We start from the raw sequence: 27,571 nt of genomic DNA, 5'->3' as shown, positions 1-27,571 counted from the left end.
TCTAAGCCTTTTGTCCTCAGGACATGTATCACTGTCGGAGTACGCAATATAAGGGCCAATCGGCGGTGAAAAAGACTCTGTATTGCTACAACCCCTAAATCTGAAAATTTGTAGGAATCATTGCTCTCGGTGGCCTATCACTAGGTTGCGATCCTTCAAGTAGTTGGCAGCTGCAAGAGTAGAGCCAACAGTCTTATAAATAGTGCTATAAGTGTAACTACTGCATAAGAGGGGAGAATATCATCCCAGTAAAGCTCCATGGGTAGCCTGACTTTTTTAATTAACGTACAATTCAGTTGTAGACGAAGCTAGAGTTGTAAACAGAAGTTGTAAACCAGCCTTGGCCGAATGCGGCGGTCAGAGAGCAAAGCGGTGAAAGCTTCGTCATACTGGCCTACACCTTCCCTTGACGACGATTACGATTCTTATGTAACCGAAATGGCTTGGGAATGCCGCGGCCTCGTTATTTAATATCATTATCCTTTGATGGCTGGCTGTGAACACAGCTGGATGCCTTCATATTCTAAAGCCCGTCGGTTATGGAGGAAAGCGATGCAATCATTATCAGCACCGCGGTGTTTCTAAGCATCTCGCTTATCGCAGTCTATCTTCGGTGTTTCGTTCGTTTGAAGATTGTGAAAGCCTTTGGGCTAGACGATGCTTTGATGGTGGTGGCGACAGTAAGCCGTCACAGAATTTGTCCTTTAGGTCCTCTCTCGCGTACTAATCTTTCTTCAGATTTTCAACATCGGGTTTGCCACATGCGGAATAGTGGGCGCCGTATATGGGATGGGAAAGTCGCAAGTTTATTTAGCTCACCGACCAGAATATTTTCGACGTGGACTATTGGTAGGTCTTCCCGTATCATGACTTATGCCGTATCACTGACTGTCATGGCCACAGTGTTTTTGGTTAGGCCAAATCTTATATATATTTACGTGCACGATGGCTAGGCTGTCTATTGCCATGACTTTGCTTCGTCTTACAGTTCAGCGTATTCATTCGTGGATTCTGTACGGAGTCATGTGCTTTTCAACCACTATGGGGATGATCTTTCTCTTCTTCACCATCTTCCAATGCCACCCAGTCGCGTTCTATTGGAACCATTCGTTAGAAGGTGGCCATTGTCTCGACATAAATACGCTCCTCGGTATTGTTTATCTATACAGCGCGGTGGCCGTGGGATGTGATTTTACTATTGCTTCACTCCCCGTGTGTATGATCTGGGGGCTCCAGATGGATCGACGAACTAAAATTGCCGTGTCAGGAATTCTGGGAATTGCTAGCATGTTCGTCCACTCTACTTGTTCCACTCACCTATGTTCTATTCTCACAGAAAGCTTCTTCAGCGCGAGTGCCGCCGTAATCGTTCGCATTCCGTTCATACATTATGCCAAAGATCCAGACTTCCTTCGTGAGCCTAATCTGCCGTTACGTCTTGTCTCTCTTGATTCTAATATGGTAATAGAGGCCACAACGCAGATTTCAATATGGTCGAACATAGAAGCTAGTCTTGGTATTACGGCTGGTAGCCTCGCAACTATACGACCAATTATCCGAGTTTTATCAATTGGGGATTGATCCATCTAAAGCCAGCAACCTGGCAGACTCTTTTCCCAAAATCCAAGGAATTATGAGTTATTGGATCGTTACGGTCGCGTCCTGAATACCTCAAGGACCGTTCAATTTGTGAGCAAATTTTCCAGTAAGGATAATTCTCGCCATGCGCAACATTCACCTGGGAGAAACGGTACAACAACAACAACAACCCCCGCCCGCCCCAATGTTTATATTTCGCAATTCCGCCAAAGCAGCGCCATTGCCACATCACCCTTCAGAGCAGCTTGCAACGCTCGGAACATTTTCACAGCTGCTGTATGTCTTGCCTCCCGTGACATCAACCTTGCGCCAAGTCCAGTCAGAGCAACCAGAGCTGCCACAAACAATAACAATGTTGTACCCACTCGAGGAAACTGCATCACTTCCAGATACATTATCAATAGTCAATTCTGTGATCGGAATTCCACTCGAGGGTGTACCCCCATCAAGATCTCCACCGTCATAGTTCTGTTCAATAAGAATTCCATAACTACATCTTGCAGTCAGCATGAGTCTTTAGCGGAAGCTTTCAGGCTTTCGTAGCATACCCGGTAATGTTGTCGAGCGTGATCTCAGAGTAGGTGACACCCTTGATCTCACCGGTATCGCCTTCTGTAGCCTTGATGCGTATACCTAATTGGCCAAGGCGGATTAAACTTGATGAATAAGCATACCAATGTGTGAATGTTCCTTACCATTGACAGAATCTTTGACTTCACAGTTTTCGAAAGTGACTGTATCAACTGTATTATCGCTGCGGCCGCCCACGCTTCCTATAGAGAGTCCATGTCCTCCGGAGCAAACACCACCGCTGAAAGTAATATCCTAAAAAAGATATTAGATCCTCGGTTTAATAACATGCCGTGACTTCGACAAGACCATACTGTTCCAGAATTGACTGCAACGCAATCATCTTGATTATATACGTTGGCGCCAGTGATAACGACGTTTGTGCTGTCGCCGATGTCAAACCCATCGGTGTTATGACCACCCTCTGTATCACCGGCTTCATTGTTGATGGTCATACTCGTAATAACCAAGCCGTCACAGCCACTTATGCTCACTGCTTGGACCGGAGTATTCTCAATGTATAGGTCGGTGATTGTAGAAGATGCGAGATTATGGGCATAGAAGAATTTCGGTTTTGTTTTCCCGCCGTCAGATCCTTCGCCGTCCCACCAGCGCACTCCATCAGGGTTGAGATACGCACCGCTGGCCCCTTTGACAGTAATGCCGGTACCTGAGATTTGGAGCAAAGGACCAGACCATTCCTCGTATCCCCAGGTGGTCTCGCCTTCAAAAATAACCTTTCTCAGTGTTGTTTAGCATCATTCTTGAGAAATGATTACCAGACGCTGAAGAATTTCAGCTTACCGTAGTGTCGTCTGCAAGATCACTTAGATCTAGCGTCGTACCGGAAGGAACAGCCACAGCCGAAAGAATGATGGTTGAGCAGGATTTTTGGGACACACTGACTTGCGATGCACCAGTAGATCCAGAAAATGTACAGGTGGTCGCTCTCTTTCCAAGACTAGGCGCCTGGGTGATGGCAGGCTCAGCCATGGGCGAGCAGGCCACGCACCATGCGAGAGCCGCAAAACCGAGAGGGATGAAGAGCCTTGTCATCGTTGTTGGAATACAGCTACCCTTTGAAGAGGTGGCTTGAAACTCTGTTGATCGAAGAACAGTGCCAATTTATGTGGTTTCACTGGGCTGTCAGCTTGCGATCATCTACGCCGATTAATAATATCATTCCGGGGTCTTTTATTAGTGAACACATCAGTTGAGAATAACTTTTATCCTCCAATAATTTCACCTAGTTCTCTTCAGTTCCATATCTTATTGGTGGCCGCATCTATGTGCATGGCGGGGGAAAGCCGGTGGCGGTAGTGAGAGGCATGTGCAAAGCCGAGAATCCAAGCTAGTCCGTTGGTAGTCCATTTATAAGAGCGGATAACTTTGCGAGCCTAACACACGGGCGAGGAGCTTGTAATTCCCTTTTGGCCTTTAGTGAACGCGGTTTGTGGACTTTTCAAAAAGCCCTCATTTTCTGCAGGTTTCAGGTATGCCCTGACGCTTGTTACGGTGCTATTTTTTATCCTTAATATGCCACGGATCTACTGGAAATTAAATATGTCCTCGCAGCTTGTGACATGTGGGGGTTTATTAAGCCACCAATCATACGCCTCTTTTCGATTTTTCAAAAGACGAGCTGCCTCCATGCAGATCGGAGACAGCCTAACTGTCATAGAAACAGCAAAAAGTGGAAGAAAAGTATCTTTAATACCATTTCAACGATTTCCTATCTTTCTAGCATGTACATACTATTTGGGTCGAACAGTATAGTACGCGCTAAGAAGAGAAACAAAACCCGGTGGAAGGGAGCTAAGACTGTTCAGTTGATAAAGGGAGTCTCCGCAGAAAGTTAAAAAGGATTAGAGAGCAACTCATCGTCAGCTTTGTTCGTAATGGCATGTTAAGTGTGAGCTGACAAAAGTCCTCTCTTCAAATGAGGTTTCAAAATGATTGCCAGTGCCACGATTTGTATCAAATTTAACCGGCCCTGATTGGAGAACGCTGCGATTTTGTGCGTCATGGGATGAACATACCCAACTTGGGTTTTCTATGGTGGAAATAAAGAATCCCGACCGGAGAACTTAACTGCTTACTGGGCTTCACAAACTCTATTTTCCGTTCTGTCGTTTTCTTACCCGCGCGAAACCGACCCACAAATCACGCCGATCGGGATAGACAGATAGCTATCACGACCAAGAATTTCCGGACCCGAAATATACCGTCTACTCATTTGGTAGTCCTGATAATCTGAAGCATAGGTGAGCGAATGATGCTTTTCAATATTGTCCGCCAAAGAAGCAGGTCCCGCTATTCAGTAGTGCGGCATTGGCTCTGCAGCCACGCCATCCGGTTCAAGCAACTAGGTGTTCGGCCACGTATGCCGGGTATCATCTCTCCACGTTTTAGTCTGGTTTACAAGAAATTAGATACAACGGTAGAGCTCCAATCCCTGGTGGTGGTAACCGTCCCGAGACACTTACACCACTATAGATAGATGTAGTGCAGCGAGAACATGTTTGCGGGCCGCTCGCAAGGAACTCTTGTCTAGCCCCGAAGGTACATGGTGAAATTCTGCGTTAGCTAATTGTCTGGGTACCTGGTCGAGTCCCAAGCCTAGAGAGCTAGTTGGCCCTGCCGAGCTGTTATCTTCAAGCCTGTAATATTAAATTGAATTGGAAGCTTGGAAAGTTTGGAGTAAGATTTATGACGCATGAAAGTTTTCGCTCTGTCATACCCATATATGCCTTTGATATGCCTATGAGGCAAAATTCTCTCTGTGAACAGTTTTTCCTATTTACTTATGATAGGCAAGAATAATCCTGGGGCCTGATGAGCTTTAATACATGAACTATCGGCCGTCTCCCGATTACGGCGTTGCACATTGTTCTGTTAGACCTCATTATTCGAAACCCCGGAACTTAGGTAGCTGTACGTCGATAGTTTATACGAGTACCCTGGTATACCAAAGTAAAGTCTCTCTAAAAATTGGGAGCTAACACGACCATTCAATTCTGATAGAAGATTCCCGGCTGCCTGTACAATCACCTAGACATTGACACTCCCATAGGTATTCCCATTTGGGACAGTCCCGTCCCGCCCATAGGTGGGATATAGGACTGACCCTTAGTCCTATAGGTAGGTAGGGAAAAGGCCGTCCTACCTATAGGACTCCTATAGTCCTATAACTACCTATAATACAAGGAGGTATAATTAATATATATTATATAGGAATTTTTGGTATTTAGGTGGTAAAATTATAGTCGAAAGGTAATAAAATAAGAAAAGAAAGTGAGGTTTAAATAAGAGAATAACACCTATATTAATCTATAGAATTTTAAAGCCCTTAAGCCCCTAAGGACGTCTTTTTACCTAACTAGAGGCCCGAATCTAGCTTTTTAGTATTATAGGTAGAGAGACTAAATTATTATTACTCTTATTAGATAAAACACTCTTTCGTCTCTTACTAGCCTAAACGAAAGATAGCCTAGAAATATCTATCTTATCTATTATATCTATATTATCTACCTTATCCTTAGTATCACTAATTAGCTTAAACCCTTCTATTTACTTAAAAGATTTATCTATTTTACTATCCTCGTAGATAGATAGAGATTAGATAAAAGCTAGCTACTAATCTTCTATCTTGAACCTTATTATATATATAAATATTATTAGGTCTTAGATAGTTAAAGAATTTAGACAACCCCTCTAATAATAATAGATATCCTAGGCTAAATTAAATAACCTTTCTATATTAGCACTTATAGTAGAGATAGAGAAAATATCCTATAATATATATACTAGTATAGGGAACTAATATATATAATCTTTCTAGAATAGATAAGGGCTAATTAGGACTAAATCTAAATAAACTAAAGAAATTAGACTAAAATAAGACTAGAAGTAAGAGAAAAATAAGAGAAAAGTAAGAGAAAAATAAGAGAAAAATTAAGAGAAGAAATAAGCTTACCTCCTTAGAGAAATTAAGATAATTTATCTTAATCCTAGGTAGATTTAGGCTTAGAAGTAAGTAATTAATTAAGCTTAGAAGCTTAGATAGAAGCCTAAGATTTTAAGATTAAATTACTCTCTATTTAATATATCTTTATTCGCTCTTAAAAGCTTACTTAATATAAAGAAGTATAGTTTTTATCTATTTAGTTAGGGCTAGAAAAGAACTATAACTTATACTAAGGGGCTAGGACTATACTATATATATAGATATCACTAAGTTCTAGATTATCTATTTTTATATAGTACTCTTAAAGCTTATTTTTAGCTAATTTAAGAGCTTTAAATATCTATTGTTTCTATCTAGCCTAAAAGAAAAAGTAAGTAAGTGAGACTTAAATAAATCCCTTTTCCGCTAATCTTAACTTCGATTTTTAGCTCTTTAACCCTTATTATATACGTTAAAGTGCTAAAAGCAAGAGTTAAGATTATTAGAAAAGGGAGAGAATAGAGGAGACTAACCTTTTTTCGCCTTAACTACTAAATCGAAGCTTTAAGGTAGTTAAAAAGCTTATTATAGATACTAAAGATATTATAGATAGTAATATCCTTAGTCTTAGATAGGGTAGTAGTAAATTAGAAGAAAGGCTTAGTTAAATAAAGAAGATAATTAATCTAATACTATTCCTCTAGATTAATTATTAACTATTTAACCTAGTAAGTAATATAGTACTAATTTAGATTAGATTAAAGCCTTTTAGCCTAGTAAAATATTAGATAAGTAGAATTCTAATATATATAGACGTCCTAGATTAGGACTAATATAGGCTACTTAGTCTAAAGCTTTAGGAAGTTATCCTATCTTTATAGGCTTATATTAATATAGATAGTAAGACTATAAGCCTTATAAAGGGTATTTATAATATCTAGCTTTCTAGACCTTTACTAAGCCTAAGTAGTCTAATTAAGCTCTTTCGTCTAAACTATTTCTACTATATTATTCTAGGGGTTTACTTTTATCTAACTAAGAAGCTATTTTAAACTAAGCTAAATAACGTAGGTAAGGTAAGAAATATATATAAAAGGTAGACTAGGATAACTAGCTTAGATACTTATAATTATTGTCTAGTTATTTAATATATTATCTATAGTAATAGCTATAACCTAGTCTATAATCTAATACTTTTAAAGGGTCTTAGATAGGAATAAACTAAGGTTTAGTCTAGTATATATACCTTTTAGGGGTTCGAATCTTAGTAGTATCTCTTAGTAATTCTAATTCTAGTCTAGGAAATAGCTAGTTATAGCTATAAATACTTACTAAAAAGGGGATATCTAGTAATCTAGACTAATTAAGAGCTTTAAATAGGGTAGAAGCATTTAAAGGGTATCTTTCTATTAGTCTTCGACTATATTTTATAGTTAGCGCTATATTATATAATTAGTAGGAAAGGTTAGGACTAAAGGGGCTAACTATATTAGGCGTAGTAGCTTTTAGAAGTGCTCACTCTTAATAATTTAGAAAGGTAGGCGTAGGCTAGTAATAGTGGTTAAAAGTTACTACTACTAAAGCTCTTTAGACTAAGGTTACGATAGATTAGAGTTAACTACCTAGTAAGAGAATACTAAGTTAGTTTTCTCTTATTTTACTCTTACTTTTCTCTTACTTTTCTCTATCTTTTCTCTCTCTTTTTAGTAAATATACCACTTTCTATATTAAGTGCTTAATACTTATTTACTAATATTTTATTTAGTAAGCACTATTTTTTAGATATCGTTATATCCTAGACGTCCTATCTTTTATAGGATACTTTATTATTATACTATACTTTTTGTAAGTAACTATTAGTTTCCCTATATTAATATATATAACCTAGTCAAAATACGTCTATATATTAGATTAATAGCCCTTTTTATCCTAATAGATATATTTTACTTTAGGTTTCGTCCTATACTAAGTAGTAAGCTACTATTTAATAAATTTAGTCTTAGTTATTTCTATCTAAAGTGCCTACTCTTTCGTCTAGTCTCTAATATATTAAATAGAGAGTGGTAGTAATAGTAGTAGTATAAGCTTAGTTATTTAGCTTTTAGTTAGTTCGTTTAGTTTAAAAGAGAAAGAATTAGATAGAATAGGATTAATACTATCACTATAGATAGATTAGCTTATAGGGTCCGAAAGATATACTATACTAGCCAAAAGTAAAGAGAAACTAAGACTAAAGTAAAGAGAAAAAGTTTAGATAGAAGGTAAGGCAAGGTAAGATATATTAAGGGGCTTAGGCACGTAGCCTAATATTATTAGTTCTTTATAAGCTAATCACTACTAGGTGAGTCTAACTAGCCTATCCTATTAGCCTAAATCTCTATATTTTATATAGATAGTCCTATAGAAGTCCTATAGTCCTATAGAATTCACTAAGAGCTATACCCCCTAGAAATTTCTTAACTTTTTCTCTTAACTCTAACCTTTTTCTCTTAACTCTAACCTTTTTCTCTTAACTCTAACCTTTTTCTCTTAACTCTAACCTTTTTCTCTTAACTACACACCCTACACTAGTAATTAGGTATTTATAAGATAAATATATATAAAAGAAGCTATAATAATTAAATTAACTAATAAAATAAGCCATAATAACTGGTATTATACTATAATAAAATTAAAGGAAATAATATAGTAGGGTGGTTATATATAACAAATATATATCTTAGAGCACTAAGTATAATTTCTACTACCACTTTTATACCTTTACTTCTATAAGCCTAAAATTAATGCGACCGATAGAACCGACCCTTAAATATATATAAATAAATTTATTTACCATAATTACCTAGTAGGTAGGTTAAAAGGTGGTGATATTACTTATTCCGACCAAAATAGGCGTAAATAACGAAGATTAGTCAGTGATTTTATGTATAAAATCTAGGCCAATTCAGGCCAATTCAGGCCAATTCAGGCCAATTCAGGCCAATTTAGGCAGAATCAGGTGTCTATGGGTACCCATGGGACCTATGGGTATTCCTATGGGTGGGTATGCTAAGGGCATACCCAATTGGGTATTCCTATAGGTGGGACATGGGACGGACCTTAGTCCCATGGGAGTCCCATGTCAATGTCTACAATCACCTATCGATCTGTGGCTGGCATCTCTTCCTCTTCCTCCATTCCCATGTTTAATATTCTGGTTCTGCTACCACCAATAATACACCATATGTTTGGCCCTCATCTCAGGTAACGAAGCTTGTGACGTCTATCTTATCTACTAACTACACTTGATGAAGGTAAAATCAAGAGTCTCTCATTAATCATCGCTTTGCATCGTACATAACTATCTATGTGCGAACCTCACATTTCACTTCATCTTTTCATCGCGCATGAATTAGCTAGAGCCCATAATCCACATTAAAAACTTTTGTGATTGCCCCTGAGTCAAGAATCTCCCCTCAAACAATTGTCATTATCAGAACTCGATAGATGTCTATTCAAGATGGAGAATTCTCCCCGGAATGTCCATTAAACCGATGCGACAAAATGACGTGAGAGACTTGCTATAAAATACTTAGTCTATGACCTGCTATTATTTGAACTAGTCTGGGTTTTCCTCATCCCACAATGCGTACGATCCCTGTGGCCACCATTTAGTTTGGGAGTTTTTCGGTCTACGATTTGCCAACTTATCTTCAGCAGATCTGCAGCAACCCCGATATATGGAACTTCAAATTTTGTTCTCTTATTTATTTTCCTTCCCGTATATACAGAAGTTTGGCAAGTGTAGAACTTAATTAGCCGGCGGCTTCACTATTGTCATTGACGGTGCTAGTACTTTGGATACTGTAGTGACATTGACGGACCAATATCCCCACATCTCTGGTAACGGCGGTCAATATGACAACATGGATGTCGACTATAATGGGTTGAATGACAGAGATGGCACCAGGGGCTCAGATGAGATTGGTTAAGGTGAAACAGCGTTCAAGGTTCAGCCAGTAAATATAGAATGGATGATTGGGAAGCCGACCTGCAACTATATGAGGTAGTTTGGAAATATAAATTTGACCCTCGGCGACGTGGCGTCAATTCATTGAATGTAATCGCTGTCATTTGTAACAAGGCAGTGATAGGTGCTTCTTCCCTTTCAATCGTTCAGTTTTTAAATGTGGTAAATTTATAGTGTCTGGGTTGACACTAATGATGGAGATTTAATAGTTGATGTGAAAAGTTCTATCTTTCGGCCCCAATTAAGTCTCTCTAAAGAAAACATCATCGGAAAGGTGGGCCACGGCCCGATCCATGTCCTAAAGCATTGGCTTTATGGTTTAACGGCTGGCTGTTCCTGGCAGGAGTTCAGGCTGGTGGGCTGGAGACTGCAATACATTCGAGGAAAGCATTAAAGAACTTGGCAACAAGGCAGTTGATAGCCTCACTGCTTAAAGTGAGTGTATCACAAAACCATATGCAACTCTGCAATCGCATTTAAGCTAAAATATTTAGTAATTGTACCTTAATAGATCAAGCGCCACATCGAGGAAACTATTTCCACGTATTAATTCATTTTTATAGCCATAAAGGAAGACCAGTTCATAAATTTGGATTGGGGGCAAACTTATACACGATCACGATATGAACGATTGTATATATAGCTACTATGCTCCATAAACAGTAAACCAATGAATCGATAGCTCCACGGGGAGTAACACCAGATATACCCGAGCCATGAACTCCAAGAAACGGCCCCTAGGAGGAAATAGGCAGTGGTATGAAGACTAGCCTCCCAGTACAGTCCAGCCCATCAGTCCCACCCATCCGGCGACAAAGACAACAGTCAGGATGCCGGCACCAGCTCTCTCTCCCGCGGTAATAGGAACGTACGTCTCTGTATCCGAGCTGGTGTCATTCTCGCCCGCGGTGGGATCGCTTGTACTGTTACCACCCGTAGTCGAAGTCACAGGTGCCGAGCCGCCAAAGTTGATCATGTTTGCAACAAAGAGATCAGTGGCACTGATCTCTTCTTCCATTCCTATCCAGCCATCGTATTCGGATTTATACCAGCGAACTCCACATGTATTGTTGTTGTGCCCCGTGCAGGACAACGCAGCGGCTTTGGCGGATGTTTGTAACTTGGGCAAAATGGTATCGAAGGTTGATGGAACCAAGAGAGCTGTGAATGACAGCCAGGAAGATACAAGCCCCTTGAAAAGGATCTCATTGTCATTGCAAATCTCCGTCGGCTCACATGTGACCTCCTCGAAAATGCCACCGTTGCTTTCCGGGAAAAATTGCTCGAACGTTTTGTTCATCAAGCCGTTCACTGCACTGAGCCACTCAGAGCTACCATTTGTCTATATTCAGGACGCTTATAATTAGTGTACCGTCAGGAAAATGCGACACTGCCAGAAGCTTGAAGGTTTACTGGCAGGTGCCTATACATACATGTCGGCAAACTCACATAGTTGTACATATAGGCGGCACCCATCATGTAAGTTCCATAATTATATGACCATTGAGTATTTCCCTGAGTCGAACAATCGCTTTCGGCACTTGTGGAATCGGCAACATTCCAGGTCGAGTTGCTCAACAAAGGTGAGGACAGAGACCAGTCCCAGATCTTCTTTGCCCATTTAAAATAAGTATCCGACCCGGTGTAGCGGGCAAGACGTGCGGATAATTGAAATAGACCCCCGTTTGAGATCGAATTTTTCAAAGTGTAGCCAGATTCGTAGGGCCATATTTGCCACCTCATCCCTCCGTCGCAAGAGGAGGTGTCCCATCGGTTGATCTGAGTGTTGAAGACTCCCTGGGCAAGTGAGAGCCAGGAAAATCCATCAGAAACATCTGCAAATTGAAGTTCGGCCGCCGTCATTGCTGCAAGCCCCCAGAACATTTGGTCGTCATTGCCCTTGAAGGTCGATTAGCACGTGCCATATATTTTCTGCCACGCGACTTCTTACTAGATAGCTGCTGTAGTTAGCCGGCATGTAGTCGCCATCATCACCGGATTGCCACTCCAGTCCAACGCGCAGCTCGTCATTGTACGTCGTGTCGCCCGTGAAATGCCAGTACTGAAGCAATGCCATGAAGAGGGCTGATCCTTCCCACCATTTACTCGGAAATGCTCCTGGGATATGTCCGGTCTCATTTCCTTTGTAATAGGTCATCATCGCATAGACAGTTGTGCTGGCGGCGTTTTTCATAGATTCTGTCGTGTGAAATCCATTAGCGCAATGCTCACACCCGTGGGTACCGTGTCAAGATGGTACGGCATACGCTCATCGCTGATATCCAGATCAATCGCATCTGCCGGGTTAGAGATAAGGATTGAAAATAAAAGCCCCTCCAACAACAACCAGAGGCCAGGAGAATGCATCATGATTGAACCAGTCAGCCCTGAATGGTGTAGAGTGGGCCGGCCTATCACAAGCGGAGGCAGATCATCGATCGGCTGGATGGAAGAACGTTGATACACACGTTATTGTATCACTTAGAGAAGGCCGTAAGTCACTGGCATTTCGAAAGAAGGAAAATTTTACAACTCAAAAGAATTTAAGCGGGCGACCCCATTTGGCGCGCTGCGGATTTAAATATAGCGTCAGAGGCATGCGTAATCCTCGGCGCTAGCGTCGTCAACTTTCGCTGTGAAGACACGCCTCCCGGCACTCCGGCAATGGGCGCAAAAGTGGAGCCCGCCAAGCTCATTCAAGCTTTCCTGTTGCGATGATCAGGAACGGTACAAATGTATTAGGGCACCATTTCTATTGATTTCGACCAGGATTGGATCGGGGCCGGCGTCGCTCACCTGCTAGGACAAAATATATGGAGAAAAAAAGGTGTTTCAGGTTTGCTGACCGTCTGGGGGGTCGGGTGCCGCAATAATTCAATTGTCCGCATCCTGAACAACTCTTTTCTCTATTATCCGTGCGTACCCAAGATTTTTCATATACTACATCGGACTGTTTAAGTCGCTTTTTTTTCCTTTTCTGAAGCCACCTAGAGTGTTTTTTTCTAGCAATAAGCTGCGCGCTTTCTTACATTGGATCAGAAACGAGATGAAATGATTGATCAAAGGGAACACGGAAGCTCCCGGGATGAGCGTACTATCTTCAAATGACACCAGAAATCTTGCTTCAGCGTTTCATGGTACCCTGCACTGCCAATATAACTTCACTGGACTACAATTTCCTCGAAATTCTTATTGAATTCAGAAAGAGATTATTCGATTACTCGATTTGTCAAGACCCTTTTGCGAGTGGAGGCACTTGGACTTCCAGTTCATCCCGAACAGAAATAGTGCCGAATGAATTTCCACGCTGCCTCGAGGCTAGTTTTTAGTGCGGAGTGTGGCCCATTTCTATCGCTACTCGGCTTTTACCGTTGTCAAGCGGTTGACTCTCAAGTCGAAGTCGCCTGGCTCCCGAGCCCGGACAGTGAAGTTTGCCTGTAGCGATCGTCTCATATACAGACAGTTTTTTCCTTAATGCTACTTCCAAAGAGAGATGTCACGTCAACAGTAAGCCCCAATACTTAGTCTGTAATATGGAAATCACAACCTGACGAGACGAGATATTCGCGACGAGGAAAGTTTATTTAGGAGCCCACGCCAGGCAGCAGTCTGGCGGCAAGTCTGTGCACTGTACAGGCCCGGGTTAGGGGGTAAGCAGAGTGCCCGATTCGGTGCCTCTACTTCGAGGAGCCAACATCAATTGAGCTACAAAAAATGGATACCTGTGGGGTGTTATAAAAAGATGAATACGACTTCTGATGTTTATTCGAAATAAGGAAACGAACCAGGGTTTCATCTCCTTGTAATATTAATGTATTTATATATGTAATACTTGTTTCAAATATGACACCAGACCTACAGACCCCTATTCATGGAAGTTATTAGCAGGCCATAAGGCATGCTGAATGCCACTTGTATCTAATGCGTATTGTCCATTAGGCCACTCAATGCTGGTTTGTTTTTTTTTTCTTTTCAGACCTTTTTTGTGCCTTTTCAAACCCCATTCGCGCCACATATGACCTCTAAGAAGGACCATCCACAGGAGTGAGCTAAAGACGACCCAGAGGCCGGTAATCAATGCTGCCGTCCGCCCAAGGCCAATTGCATCGAGAAGGGGTGCCACAAATGCTGCGGTAGCAGTGCCCATTAAATCATTCGCAAAGCTTATTTGTTGCAACAGCTGGCGCAGCACTACGGTAGTCTACGTCAAGGGTGTTGAGCGTGTTGGATAAACCCGCGGGGCCGCAGTCGAATGACCCGTTGAAAAAAAAAAACATCACAAGAAATTTGCTTATGCAGTTCGAAACTGCATAAGCCAACCGTATGTGGGAATGAAGACAACTCCAAAATAAATATGGACAGGGTAATCATCAGTCGACCTCGTTCAATAATGGAATTTCCTATCTGCTCGGCCGGTCTCAGGAAGGACCACGAACAATACGAACAGGGCCCCGAAAGAAACATCGGAAACCAAGAAATCTCTCACGGACCAAAAAATAAAAAGAGAAAAAGAAAAGATCCAAAAGCCCGCCAACGACGGGGCCGAGGACAGGATCTAGTGCATTCCAATGCCACCATATTGGATGTATATTTCAGGCGTTCAGCTTGTTGCAAGATCCGCAACAACGGCACTGCCGGCAACAATCACAAACGCCTTTTCGCCAGAGCGGCAGAACACCATACCGTGTGATGGGCACTGGATCCCCTGCTTCTTTCGCATTGCCATTTTCAATTGTCTCGATGGTTATTTTGCTATTGGTTTCTCTGGATCCTGGTTGCCGCGACCCGATCAAATCTGTGAACATTTCTCGCTGAGGCTCCCTAATGGCTATTTACGCCCGTAACAAATAACCGCGCGAGTGCTTTGAGAGCCCGGTAAAGATTCGGCTAAGGAAGCACCACATCGACTGTCGATGCAATATATTTATTTAGAGCCACCATGGGCAACTCAAGAGCTCAGATGCTTTTTTTGTTTTGACACTGGCCACGGCCCAATACCGGGATGGGACCACATCTTTCATTAAACAGTGCTTACGCGGTCCCAGCGCTCGGCCTCTTTTAACATACCCATCACGTGAATCACCCCTTGTCTGCCACCGTCTAAGCGTATTCGGACGAAGGGACCAAGGGAATGGGGGTCTGAACATGCTTATCGACTGGCGCGATTAGTTGTCACTCACCTTCGGGCCATCGCAATATCTAAAGGCAACACAAGTCTACAGTTCCCCTATCTGACTTTTGGTAAACGGGTGAATTGGGGACCCGCACCCTCCCCCTCCCCCCCCGGGACTAGGGGCCTTTCACGGCCATCGATCTAGATCTCGGAGAGAAATCTACCAGAATGACGAAATTGACTTCGGGATAGTAACTGAGTCTGGAAATTCACCATTTCGATGCAATCTACACCAGGTGTTTCTCAAAGAAATCGGCCAGCTGCGCGTATCTAGTGGAAATTCGTTTAGTCCTACACAGCTTCCACTCGAGTCAAAGCTTCCAGGAATACTCACCCGCGAATATACTCAGCTCGGCCTGCTTCCGCAGCAAGATCGGCTCGCGCACCCATCCATCCATGCCACATAGTTGAGTAGGTTTCGACATGGCCGCCCTTCCCGTTCTTGGCAATAATGTCGGCGTACGCGGCGACCGCATCGACTGGCTCGTCTTTCGAGGCAAGGACGATGTGGGGGATGGTCAGGGCACCTGCATCAGCTGGGTCTATGAGACTAGGAGGAGTCAGCATGGCATGAATTGGCAAAAATTAAATGATCTCTTACCCAGGATGAACTTGGCCTGATGCAGTAAAAGGGGTCTCGTCACCTGATGCCAGAGCCGTCACCTACGGTAGGAACATGTCAGCAATACTTCCAGGGGGACCGGCTTGTATAATTCACCTTTCCCCCCCAGCACAGACCGATAGCACCCCACTTTCCAACCGAGGGGAACCGAGTCCGGTATTGCGAGACAGCGTCGACCAAGACGCCTTGGTTACGAGATATATTGGCCTTATTGGCCAAAAAGTCCCCGATTGTTTTCTTCGGGCGGTATGCAGTCATGGGACAGGGCGTCCCCTTCGAAGAAGTCAGGCACCAAAACAACGACGTTCAGTCGGGCTGCCAGAAGATCGGCACCCTGGACTGTTTGGTCGGACATTCCAAAGATATCATAAACGTCCACAAGCCCGATACCCACGTTCACATTGCCGGTGACATCTTATTTTGAGAATTATCAAATTTTGCGAATCCAAAGAATCGGAAGCAGACTCACAGGTATTAAGGCCAGCAATGGTCTCATACTGGCCTTTGGGAGTGTATCCCTCCATGATCACGGGGGTGATAGTACGGCACGCTTCGCACGTCATATTGGTGAAAGTTAACGGGACAGATGTGAGATCTGTCGGGGTCAGATGCAATTATAAAATCAACGTCCCGCTTCTCTCTTGCGGCTAGTCCCCGGGACCAGCCTGGTAAGACCCACCTCTCGGACTTTAGGCACAATACTCCGAGGGATCCTGTTCGGGGCGGACCCCTACATGTTTTCGATATTGAGGGCAGTAAATGGGGGGAAATAATGAGAAAAGATGTCATTCAAGAACGAAAACTACTTTCGATTAAATCCCGAAGTTTATGAAACCGTGGACCACGGGATAACGACCACGTGGACATTGTATTCACGAAGAATAGATTCTAATCACCAATAGTGAGGCCCCAAGTCGTCCCAAGATGTTATTCGAGCGATACTAAGTTACCTTCAAGGTCTCCGCCAAAAACCTGGGTTTCACCAATCCAAGTCTTGAGTTTGTTTCTGCGACAGACCTGACAGTGAGTTGATGCAGATGCGACTACGCCTCCAGTTGTCCCACGCCATATTTAACTCAGATTCCAGCCAACGACCAGAGTTGCGGTTTCCATTGCGCGGAGGTATTGGCGTTGCAAAGAGCACCGAAGGGAAATGTGCTACTCGGGATAACGAAGGTAGCTTCATAGCAACCCATGTTGTTCTTGATAGTCAAGGACATGATATGATCCGTAAGCATCAGCGGCGGCTGATGATGAAGCAAATTAATCGGTGATCAAACAGCCAGCTTAGGTACGGGAACAAAGCAGTGACGAAAGCACTGACGGCGTTTAGTGGGACTGTGTGAGGTTGCAAGAACACAACGCTGGAATTCGGATAAATCGTTTTAACGATAGTGGCGCTAGAAAATCCGAGACCCTGAACAGTAATGTTACTGAGCAAAAAGACAAACGCAGTGGTGAGTGTCACGTGAATGAAGATGCCACGCGGTGTCTTAGGAAGATCTAGCTTGTTAAGAACTTCGGTAGTGCCAATTCGTTCGGATTTTACTCGAGTAGTAGCCAGATCCTTTTCTTCTAATTAGAACCAGCGTGCTGTCTCGAGGCAATCTGTCTATGTTAAGAATACAATCAGGGCGTGTCCGACAGTGATGATTCCTTCAATCGCGGAAAGCATTCGCCAGGTGCCAAGACCTCCGAAATCATCGATCTTCAATCGAAGCCGAGATTCGACGGCGAGGTCAAACTCCACTAGGGCATGTCCGTGCTGATCTGTCGCCAGATTACCACGCTCGGCAGCATCATGAGCAACATCCGTCGTCAAAGCTCCCTTGTGCTGCGTGTCACCTTTCTCATCCGTGATGGACTCGGTGCCCACTGAGAGGGCAGGCATGAGGGATCTACCGATAAAGGAGAAGTGGCGACAGAAAAGCTTGTGAGAAGAAGAACAATTCGGGACATTCCAAGGCTGCGTTAGTCGAAAGAGGTCAGCCGTCTGTATAGTCAAGGGTTATCACTCAACAGTCAGGATTTGCTCGGAACCCCCTGTGCAGTCGCGGAGAAAGCCACAATGCACATGGAGCCGAGATTCGTCTCCAGGTGCATTTGTTCCAAGGGTCAACTTGCCGTCGCCAATAAAGGCGGGAGTCTCGTCTCTTCGGAAGTGAAATGGGGAATCGCTTAGCTCGGCTGTCACCGGAGACAGAGACACATTCCTGGTATCGGTGATCAGAAACCGACATTATGTGAGATTACCGAGACATTTCCATTTATGCCCGCGCCAATAGGCAAGGGTCTCTATTGTACGTCGCCTTTGAACCTGTTATGACAAAGCAATCTATCAGGTTTGCTGTAAAGTCCATACCCGAAACGGAAGGAGACCTGCTAGCAACGAAGTGATGCACGCATTCGTATTCCTCCGGAAGCCGCGGCAATAGCTCTTTCTTTTACTCCAGGGTCTGGGCGATGTGCAAACCCTCAGGTATACATCGCTAAAGGGATACCGATGGATCCGCGATCACGAAGCTTGCAGACAACAAGTGCCGACAGCTCCAGCCGACCCGGTGTAGGCAAAGACTTGCCAGTTCCAACCACCCAATCCACATGTTTTCATTGAGTCACTTTCATCAAAGCATGGCCGCCAACCCCGCGCCTTGGGGTTGTTCGGGGGATCTGAGGCTCGTTGAGAGACTATCGGAAACCGTCGGAATCGAGGGGTCAGATTCTATTGCTAGGCAAACGAGACACGGGTACACAGGTCAGCGTATTGCCCCACGCATGGTGGGCAAGGAGATTCTCTGGAGACAGATCATTACCGAGAAACACTGACGTGTATTCTGGCCACCAGAGGGGGGCAGAAATCAATAACAGTCAGAGTCTCGAAGACCCTGGTCCTTGAATTCGTAAATCCGCAAGAAATAATATGAAAGCAGAGATCTCGTCCGAGTCCGCGCCGTTGGGCAACGTCTGTGGATAAACACGAACATAGAACCACGTGACCTTCGGATATACCCTGCCGGATATAGACGGACATGCCGGATCAAAGATCGCAGTACAGAAAGAAACCAGGAGCACGATCAGTGCCGAGCGTACCCTACACAGTGGAAGTGTTCGGATATGGATGGATCATCAAGTTCTCCCAAAGCGAGTTGGCGTATCCCCAAGGCGTGCCAAGAGTGCCGAAAGCGCAAGATCCGCTGCAATGGCCTAAACCCGTGAGATCACTCAATCCGATGCCCGGGGAGCGTCACTAATGATCCTCGAAGTTGCCAAACCTGTGATAAACGGAGTACACAATGCGTGTATAGAGATGTTACTCGACATCGCAGGAAGAAACGTGAGTATCAAGAGTCTCGTCATGAGAGCCAACTCCATCAGGTTGCTCCCGGCTTGACACAGCCTTCTGATCGGCAGAGCTCATCTGTCTTGCGTAACTTCCCCAATAGTGTGACAGCAACACATATGGCATCGCCCTCATGTCAAATACAGCTTTACTATGGACCCACATCGCATTTCTCTCTTATGCAACACGTTTACCGGGATCTCGTCTCCCATCCTACCGCTCAGACTGAACCCTCGGGCGGAGTTGATGAAGCTGGAGCTGGCTTGGATCTCTTCAGTTTTCGCCGCATCTTTTTTGGAACCCCGGACACCCAAGAAGGCGTTAAGACATCCTCATGGGGAGATGCCTCGGTGATGTTCTTGCCATATGAACTGGCCAAACTATTCCTTTCGCGATTCTTAATGGCTCTCTATCATATGCTGCCACATCGACCCAAGTTATGGTGGGAGCAACGCCTAGAGGAGCTCTATAGCCCGTCACCCGCAATCCATCCAGATACATTAACTCAGGCTCTCTTACTGCTTGCCTTGGCAACGGGTTCGCTCGGCACCGAGTACTTTGCTTGGGGTGATGTGCTGCTAGACCGCGTCAAGGCCTCACTCACATCCTTCGATGATGTTGTCAACCTTCAAACCGTCCAAATATCGCTCCTCATGATAAGTCGGCCCTCTAGGCTTACCCCGCCTCCAGCCGTCGTACTGACCAACCAACACACAATTTTCCAGAACGAACAAGGTCGGCCAAATCCGGCTTTCTTGCATCTTGGATCGGCTTGTCGAAAGGCTATATCAGCAGGCTTACACAAAGACGTTCCCCGCGACGATGCACAAACGCCTGAAAATATTGAAGAGCGTAGAATGACGTTCTGGAGTCTTTATATCTGTGAAACGTAAGTACCGACCTCTTCGTTCTCAAGAGCCTCCCACTCATCTGGTTTTCGAGATGGTTTTGTTTTCACTCTGGCCATCCTAGCTCATTGTGCTTGAAAGATGTCGCCATTGAACACCCAAATGACTCTTTCCTCCGACTCCTGGTTCAGCTCTGCAAAGCCATATCTCGGTCTACCAATGAGATCTACGGTGAGCACCATGAGTCTTTGCTTCATATGTGGCGGGTTGCACGCTCCATCTCGGATGAACTTCGTGGGTTTCAATCCCAGATGCAGCATGCCTTGGGCTTCGGCCTTGATGCTGACGTCCAAAACGAAAGTATTGGTGTAAAACAAATCATTTTCACCACTTGTAAGTGAAACTATCAATTTCATTTTGAACCCACGATACTAAAAGTATGAAGTGTATTATCACACGCTCCTGTTGACCTTTCGTCCTTTTTTAATTTTTCGTGGTCATTGGAATCGCGATATGAAGGCATCATTTCACCAGCCTGGTAGTGGCACATCTAATCGCCCGACTGAAATGCCATCTTGGCTCAATGAAGCCTGCAAGCATGCGCTTACGGCAGCCCGACAGACAATACACCATATTTGTGGCGCATCCCGTACCAATGATTATGCCAAGGTAATGACATCTCATCCAATTGACAAACATTTGGTCACGGTTTAACTTGTATTAGCAACTGCGGTATCATGGTTACTTTATCGCTAGTTCAGCCTTCACCTTGATATATGATTTCCTTCACGAACCCAGTGCCGCAGCAAGTCATCTTCCTTGGGTATATGCCTCGCTGCAGAATTTTTCGTCTATGCGAACTGGAGATCCAATAGCGAGCACCATCTCCGCTATCCAAACGGTCCTACGGAACATCAGCCCGACTTACGAATGGATACCAGATCCCAAACCTGATAACAAATATTCCACTGAAACGGATGGGGGAACGGCAGTATCTCATGCATCTGGCGTTGCGGGTCGCCAACCAGGAATCCTCAAAGAGAATCGCTTTTCTTCAAACACCTTATTCGGTTCAACCTCTAATTTGCCGCCATCCCAATGGACTCTGCCGCAATTTGAAGGTCCAGAGACCGGTAGATCCGGTGGGTCGAGTGAGGATCTTCTTGATTTCACTCAATCCGACATGGGATGGAACTTTGACTTTTCTACGATGGATCTAGAGGCCTTTTTCTCCGTGTATCAGTCGGCCGATGCCTCGTTCTCCTGAATCATTGCGCCCAGCTGTTTGAGTTAGTCTGCTTCACGTATTCTTCGTCTGGTAATGGTTCTATGTGGATCAGTAAATGCTTTTCTGTGACCGCTTTGTCTGTATAAAGCTTTAAGGGAATAGAGACATCATTTCTCACTTCCTCTACCGAATCCAATGTGAATTTCGTGGAACCTACTTATCACATGACTAAAGCCTTCCTTTCAAAAAGCAATTTTGTCTCGGCGATCGAAAAAGTGAACAAAACCCAGAGAACTAGAAGATAAAAGCTTGAGCAGGGATGTTTACTAATTTACATGATGGAAAGGAGACACAATTATCTTTTGTCTGGCTGGTGACCTATGCATGTATAGGGAACAGACATGGCAACCTACGATGGAATTCGAGAAACACGAAGGGAATTCAGGAGAGAGAAGACCCATATTCTGTTTTGAAAACAAATCTCACATGCCAAGACTGTGACGTAGGTAGACTTCTGGAAGCATCTGCTGGCTACAGCAAAACGCTTAGCAAAAATAGGACGTATCGCTTTGAAAATTGACCCCGCGTGGAACTACCCTTTGTTCTATATCCGGCCATTTTGCAAAAATTCTACCGCCGTCCTGGCAGCCGGGACAGTGGGTCTGGTTTACGATTGGTCAACGATAACGAGAGATGAGACGAGAAAGATAGTGCCGTATTATGTTTCATTTACCCGAACACTCTCTGTGATACCATTCGCTCGGGCGTATTATGAAATGGAGCCAAGAAAGCGTTTTACTACTTTCGCCCGATACGGTAACACAACAGGAACATCGAGATCGCGATGGAAAGTCCATCATCCGGCACTGCTACTCCGGTCGATGTGGAAAATGGCTTTGGAAATATTCGAAAGCGTCTGACAGTGACATTTCGAGATCTCAACGTTCGAGTTACGGCACCCGATGCCGCACTTGGAAGCACATTGTGGTCGGAAATCGACCCTCGTCAGCTCGGCAGCCTCTTGAACCGAACAAAGAAGCCAAAGAGGGTATGAAATGAACAAATTATAACCAACAATATTATGCAAATGCTAATTTTTCTTTTAATCTTAGACCATTCTGAAAGACGTCTCTGGTCAAGTGAAACCGGGAGAAATGGTAAGCAGCGTTGGCCATTTTTCTGATCTCTTAACGGCTAATTCATGAAGCTTCTGGTCCTCGGTCGTCCTGGCTCGGGCTGCACCTCGCTTCTTCGTGTTCTTTCAAATGATCGAGACACCTTTGATGAAATCAGCGGTGATACTCGATATGGAAGCATGGGTCACAACGCTGCAAAAAGGTTCCGTCAACAAATCATGTTTAACAACGAAGGTGAGCTTTGCAGGGCTAAAGATTAGGTCTTCCTCATTGACTCGTGCCAGATGACCTCCATTTTCCTACTCTTACCGTCAACCGAACCATGAAGTTTGCGCTCCGAAACAAAATTCCCAATGAGCGACCAGAGGAGCTGACGGACCGAAGCAACTTCGTGCTGGAGAAGCGAAATGAAATCCTTCATTCGTTGGGAATCGGACACACGAAGAAGACTCTAGTTGGTAATGAATTCATTCGCGGAGTATCTGGAGGTGAACGGAAGCGCGTCTCATTGGCAGAGGTCCTGGCTGGACAAGTAAGGCCTCAATTCCGTCTCTCCTCGATCGGCGAACCTGGCGCTGATAACATGTCAAATATAGAGCCCTGTTCAGATGTGGGATAACCCGACCCGGGGGTTGGATTCGAAAGCTGCCGTGGAGTTTGCTCGCATGCTTCGACGCGAGGCGGACCAAAACGACAAGACCATTATCACAACTACCTACCAAGCAGGCAATGGCATCTATGACGTATTTGACAAGGTTCTTGTTCTTGCAGAGGGCAAGGTCACATTCTACGGCCCGCGCAGCATGGCTAAAGAATATTTTGAATCGTTGGGTTTCATCTGTCCAAAAGGTGCCAACATTGCGGACTTTCTCACCTCAGTCACCGTACTCACCGAGAGAGTCGTTCGCCCAGGATGGGAAGAAAAGGTACCCCACATCCCTGAAGAATTCGAAGCGCTCTATCATAGTAGCTCCATATACACCAACCAGATGGCCGCTATGGAGACCCCGGAGAAGTTATCCCACGAAACGGAAGATCTTGAGGTCGCCGTTTCAACCGAAAAGCGAAAGCAACATCTTCCTCGGACGCAAAGTGTTTACACGGCTGGAATCTGGCGCCAAGTTGCTTCCTGCACTGTTCGGCAGTTCCAAATCATGTGGGGTGATAAGTTCTCCCTGATTGTCAAGGTATTTTCAGCTATTATCCAGGCTCTAGTCTGTGGATCTCTCTTCTACAACCTCCCTGACGACAGCTCTTCCATCTTTATGCGCCCGGGAGTGCTATTCTTCCCTGTTCTCTACTTTCTTCTCGAGTCAATGTCCGAAACCACCGCGTCATTCATGGGACGTCCAATTTTGTCTCGTCAAAAGCGATTTGGGTTTTATCGACCAACGGCATTCTGCATTGCCAATGCCATGACAGACATTCCAGTGGTTGTTATTCAAGTTACTTGCTTTTCGTTAGTACTGTACTTCATGGCCGCTTTGCAGATGGATGCTGGTCGCTTTTTCACATTTTGGATCATCATCATTGCCCAGACACTTTGCTTCATTCAGCTTTTCCGCGCTGTCGGCGCCGTCTGCAAGCAGTTTGGAAATGCTTCCAAGATTTCCGGCCTGCTTTCTACCGTGTTTTTCGTCTACGGAGGTTAGATTATTGAGCCATTTTTCTACCTACCCACGAGACCTACTCACCACATGTTTGACAGGTTATCTGATACCCTTCCATAAGATGCATGTCTGGTTCCGCTGGATTTTCTACCTGAATCCCGGAGCTTACGCATTTGAGGCCCTTATGGCGAACGAATTTGTTGGACGAGAATTCCGATGCATCGAGCCTGATTATATTCCCTACGGTCAAGGGTACCCAAGCTCTGCATCTCCATACCGAGGATGCTCTGTTCTTGGGAGCAACCAAGAAGGCATAATTGATGGAGCGGCTTATATCCGAGAACAGTACAATTACTCTTTCGATCATATCTGGCGCAGTTTCGGAATCATCGTTGGCTTCTGGGTGTTCTTTATCTTCCTGGCCTCGCTGGGTTTCGAATTACGCAACAGCCAGGTCGGTTCTTCTGTTCTTCTTTATAAGCGTGGCAGTAAACCAAACCGACAAACCGACGAGGACAAGGTCATCAGCCGAAGCCCTGCGGATCTGGGTTCGGTTTCGGGCTCGGTGAAGCACTCAACGTTTACTTGGAACGAGCTCGACTACTACGTACCATTTAACGGAGAAAAAAAGCAGCTTCTGGACAAAGTGTTTGGCTTTGTCAAGCCAGGGCGTCTGGGTGCCCTGATGGGAGCTTCTGGAGCTGGCAAGACAACGTGGGGAGCATTCGGGTTTCTAAATTCTTCGATCAGTGCTAACAAGGACCTCGACAGGTTACTGGATGTTTTTGCTCAACGAAAGGACTCCGGTGAGATTACTGGATCAATCCTCATCGATGGACGTCCACAGGGCGTAAGCTTTCAGCGTGCGACCGGGTATTGTGAGCAGCTGGATGTACACGAGAAAACCGCAACCGTCAGGGAAGCACTCATTTTTTCTGCGCTTCTCCGACAACCCTCACATGTTTCACATGACGAAAAGGTTAATTATGTCGATCACGTCATCAATCTTCTGGAGCTTGGCGACATCAGCGACGCCCTCATTGGAGGTGAGTCTCTCAAACTAAAATTGGAGACCCTTGCTGACCATTCCAAGTACCTGGTGCGGGCCTCAGTATCGAGCAGCGGAAGCGTGTGACCCTGGGCGTTGAGCTTGTGGCAAAGCCTGCTCTGCTTTTCTTGGACGAGCCCACTTCAGGCCTTGATGGACAAAGCGCATTCAATATCGTGAGGTTTTTGAGGAAGCTTGTGGATGGCGGACAGGCCGTTTTGGTGAGCAAGAACAAGAACGATTGTCGGAGCAACGCACAATATTGACGAAGCAAAGTGCACCATTCATCAACCTTCTGCAGTTCTGTTCGATGCTTTTGATGGACTTCTTTTGCTGGCAAAGGGTGGCAAAATGACGTACTTTGGAGAAAGTGAGTTATACTGCAGCCGTTTTTTCGTTCGCTTGGCTGCTAACAGAGGAGACCACAGCCGGTAAAGATTCTAGCAAAATTTTGGAATACTTCGAACGAAATGGCGCCCCATGCCCGCCCGATGCTAATCCAGCGGAACATATCATTGAGGTTGTTCAAGGGGCCACAACTCAAAAGATCGACTGGGTTGACGTTTGGAAGAACTCGGATGAGCGCAAAGTTGCTCTTCAGGAACTGGAAGCTCTCAATGAATCCGGAAGAGCTGATCCCAACTATGTGGAGGATACCGCGGATTACGCAACTTCTCACTGGTATCAATTCAAGATGGTCGCTAAACGCCTCACTGTCCAAATCTGGAGATCACCGGTAAGATGGAAGAAGAAATCCCCCTCGAAATGACCACACTGAACTAACTTCTTCAAAGGATTACATGTGGAACAAAATAATTCTTCACATTTTTGCAGCATTGTTCAGTGGATTTACATTCTGGAAGATTGGACACGGAACTTTCTCTCTGCAATTGCGACTCTTTGCCATCTTCAATTTCATCTTTGTTGCCCCGGGTTGTATCAACCAGATGCAGCCTTTTTTCTTGCAGAACCGAGATATTTTTGAGACTCGTGAAAAAAAGGGTTCGTTTACATCCCAAGATTTTGGTCTACCATTCGTGTGACTAAAGTTTCCGGTTTCCAAGTCCAAAACCTACCATTGGATTGCTTTCATTGGAGCTCAGACCGTCACCGAAATTCCATATTTGATCATCTGCGCCACGCTCTACTTCTTGTGTTTCTACTTCACAGCAGGCTTTCAAACTCTCCCCGGCATTTCCGGTCATTTCTATTTGCAGATGATCTGTAAGCCTTCTAATGATGTTTTGTGTCATGATAGCTAAATACTGATTTGTGATGCAGTTTACGAGTTCTTGTACACTTCCATCGGTCAGGCCATTGCAGCATATGCTCCGAACGAATACTTTGCTGCTGTGATGAATCCTGTTTTGATCGGAGCTGGCCTGATCAGTTTTTGTGGTGTGGTTGTTCCATACAGTCAAATGCAACCATTCTGGCGGTACTGGATCTATTACCTCGATCCATTCACATACCTTGTCGGCGGTCTTCTTGGAGAAGTACTTTGGGACGTCAAAGTTCAATGCGAGCCGTCTGAATATGTTCAATTCGTTGCCCCTGCTGGACAGACCTGCGGAGGATACATGGCAGATTTCCTTGAATCCCAGACGGGCTACCTGCTAGACGCAAATGCCACAGGAACTTGCTCATTCTGCCAGTACTCCCAGGGTGCCGACTACGCCAAGTCCTTCAACTTGCGCGAAAAATATTATTCGTGGAGAGACGTCAGTTTTGTCCATTGTTGGAAAGGTTCGATTTAAATTACTAATACTTGCATCTAGACTGCCATCACCGCACTGTTTTGTATCTCGTCATATGCTTTGGTCTTTCTGATGATGAAACTCCGCAGCAAGAAGACCAAAAGCGCTCGGTCTGAGTAAAAGAGGCTCATTCCAAGGTTGGCCGCCCCGTGCGGCTCTAGAACGTGAACCAACCCAAGAGTCCTAAGGGTATGGGCGCGCCGGCAGTTTCAAATACTGGGTCATTTTCGCGTGGTGATATCTATAGGCATTCTTCACAACCCTCTCTTGCGTCAACTTCCTTCCGCCCCGCAATCGTTGTAGTGCGATTTTTCCCTTCTTTTTACTGATTCTTCCTTATCATACAGAATGTCGTTCACTTATAAGTTCCCAAGGCATAATAGATTTTCTTGAATTCGTTTGTATCAAAAAATGAAGTAGCGTAGCGACATCAGTTCTCCAATAGTATGTAACATTCTCATCAGACAATCGGATGCATTGACAATGTGAAGTGGTTTTGAACTCGTGCTAGGGGCAAGTCAATGTAAATGAATTGCTGAGTTTCTAAGTACACGATTTTGGAACAAAGTGGACTCGAATACCCTCACTAGAATATGGCATCCGCCAGGCCATCAATAAATGGCACAATGGCACAATGGCACATTCGAATCAGTGGAGTCAAACGTATCCTGTGCTGATAGGAGCG

The 27,571-nt window shown here is 44.6% G+C and overlaps 6 protein-coding genes across 6 annotated transcripts; 2 read left to right on the top strand and 4 right to left on the bottom strand.

Moving 5' to 3' along the window:
- Positions 1-1,827: 1,827 nt before the first annotated feature.
- N7498_007828 (glycoside hydrolase family 28 protein) lies at positions 1,828-3,225 on the bottom strand (the record flags this gene model as incomplete). Its single annotated transcript, XM_058454890.1, has 5 exons — positions 1,828-2,089; positions 2,148-2,232; positions 2,295-2,424; positions 2,484-2,906; positions 2,974-3,225. The coding sequence occupies 5 exons, from the start codon at positions 3,223-3,225 to the stop codon at positions 1,828-1,830; spliced, it is 1,152 nt and encodes a 383-aa protein (XP_058307139.1).
- A 7,665-nt stretch (positions 3,226-10,890) lies between these two features.
- On the bottom strand, positions 10,891-12,494 carry N7498_007827 (glycoside hydrolase family 76 protein; the record flags this gene model as incomplete). Its single annotated transcript, XM_058454889.1, has 4 exons — positions 10,891-11,466; positions 11,574-12,023; positions 12,076-12,323; positions 12,392-12,494. 4 exons carry the CDS (start codon positions 12,492-12,494, stop codon positions 10,891-10,893), a joined length of 1,377 nt encoding a protein of 458 aa, XP_058307138.1.
- Positions 12,495-15,524: 3,030 nt separating this feature from the next.
- On the bottom strand, positions 15,525-16,177 carry N7498_007826 (uncharacterized protein; the record flags this gene model as incomplete). Its single annotated transcript, XM_058454888.1, has 4 exons — positions 15,525-15,567; positions 15,632-15,847; positions 15,899-15,960; positions 16,016-16,177. 4 exons carry the CDS (start codon positions 16,175-16,177, stop codon positions 15,525-15,527), a joined length of 483 nt encoding a protein of 160 aa, XP_058307137.1.
- Positions 16,178-16,995: 818 nt separating this feature from the next.
- N7498_007825 (putative MFS transporter) lies at positions 16,996-17,810 on the bottom strand (the record flags this gene model as incomplete). The annotated part of the gene is made up of 3 exons (XM_058454887.1): positions 16,996-17,166; positions 17,244-17,486; positions 17,547-17,810. The coding sequence occupies 3 exons, from the start codon at positions 17,808-17,810 to the stop codon at positions 16,996-16,998; spliced, it is 678 nt and encodes a 225-aa protein (XP_058307136.1).
- A 1,568-nt stretch (positions 17,811-19,378) lies between these two features.
- Positions 19,379-21,374, top strand: N7498_007824 (fungal specific transcription factor domain-containing protein; the record flags this gene model as incomplete). The annotated part of the gene is made up of 3 exons (XM_058454886.1): positions 19,379-20,148; positions 20,232-20,500; positions 20,983-21,374. The coding sequence occupies 3 exons, from the start codon at positions 19,379-19,381 to the stop codon at positions 21,372-21,374; spliced, it is 1,431 nt and encodes a 476-aa protein (XP_058307135.1).
- Positions 21,375-22,179: 805 nt separating this feature from the next.
- N7498_007823 (putative ABC multidrug transporter) lies at positions 22,180-27,006 on the top strand (the record flags this gene model as incomplete). Its single annotated transcript, XM_058454885.1, is given in 13 exon segments — positions 22,180-22,383; positions 22,448-22,492; positions 22,543-22,705; positions 22,756-23,003; positions 23,068-24,118; positions 24,180-25,127; positions 25,175-25,350; positions 25,406-25,499; positions 25,558-25,865; positions 25,924-26,166; positions 26,179-26,353; positions 26,411-26,850; positions 26,908-27,006. 13 exon segments carry the CDS (start codon positions 22,180-22,182, stop codon positions 27,004-27,006), a joined length of 4,194 nt encoding a protein of 1,397 aa, XP_058307134.1.
- Positions 27,007-27,571: the final 565 nt, after the last annotated feature.

This window comes from Penicillium cinerascens (genome assembly GCF_028974065.1).
Source record: "Penicillium cinerascens strain IBT 15544 chromosome Unknown contig_9_segment0_segment0, whole genome shotgun sequence".
NCBI classification, from domain to species: Eukaryota; Fungi; Ascomycota; class Eurotiomycetes; order Eurotiales; family Aspergillaceae; genus Penicillium; species Penicillium cinerascens.
This window is presented reverse-complemented; position numbering and strand designations above follow the sequence as displayed.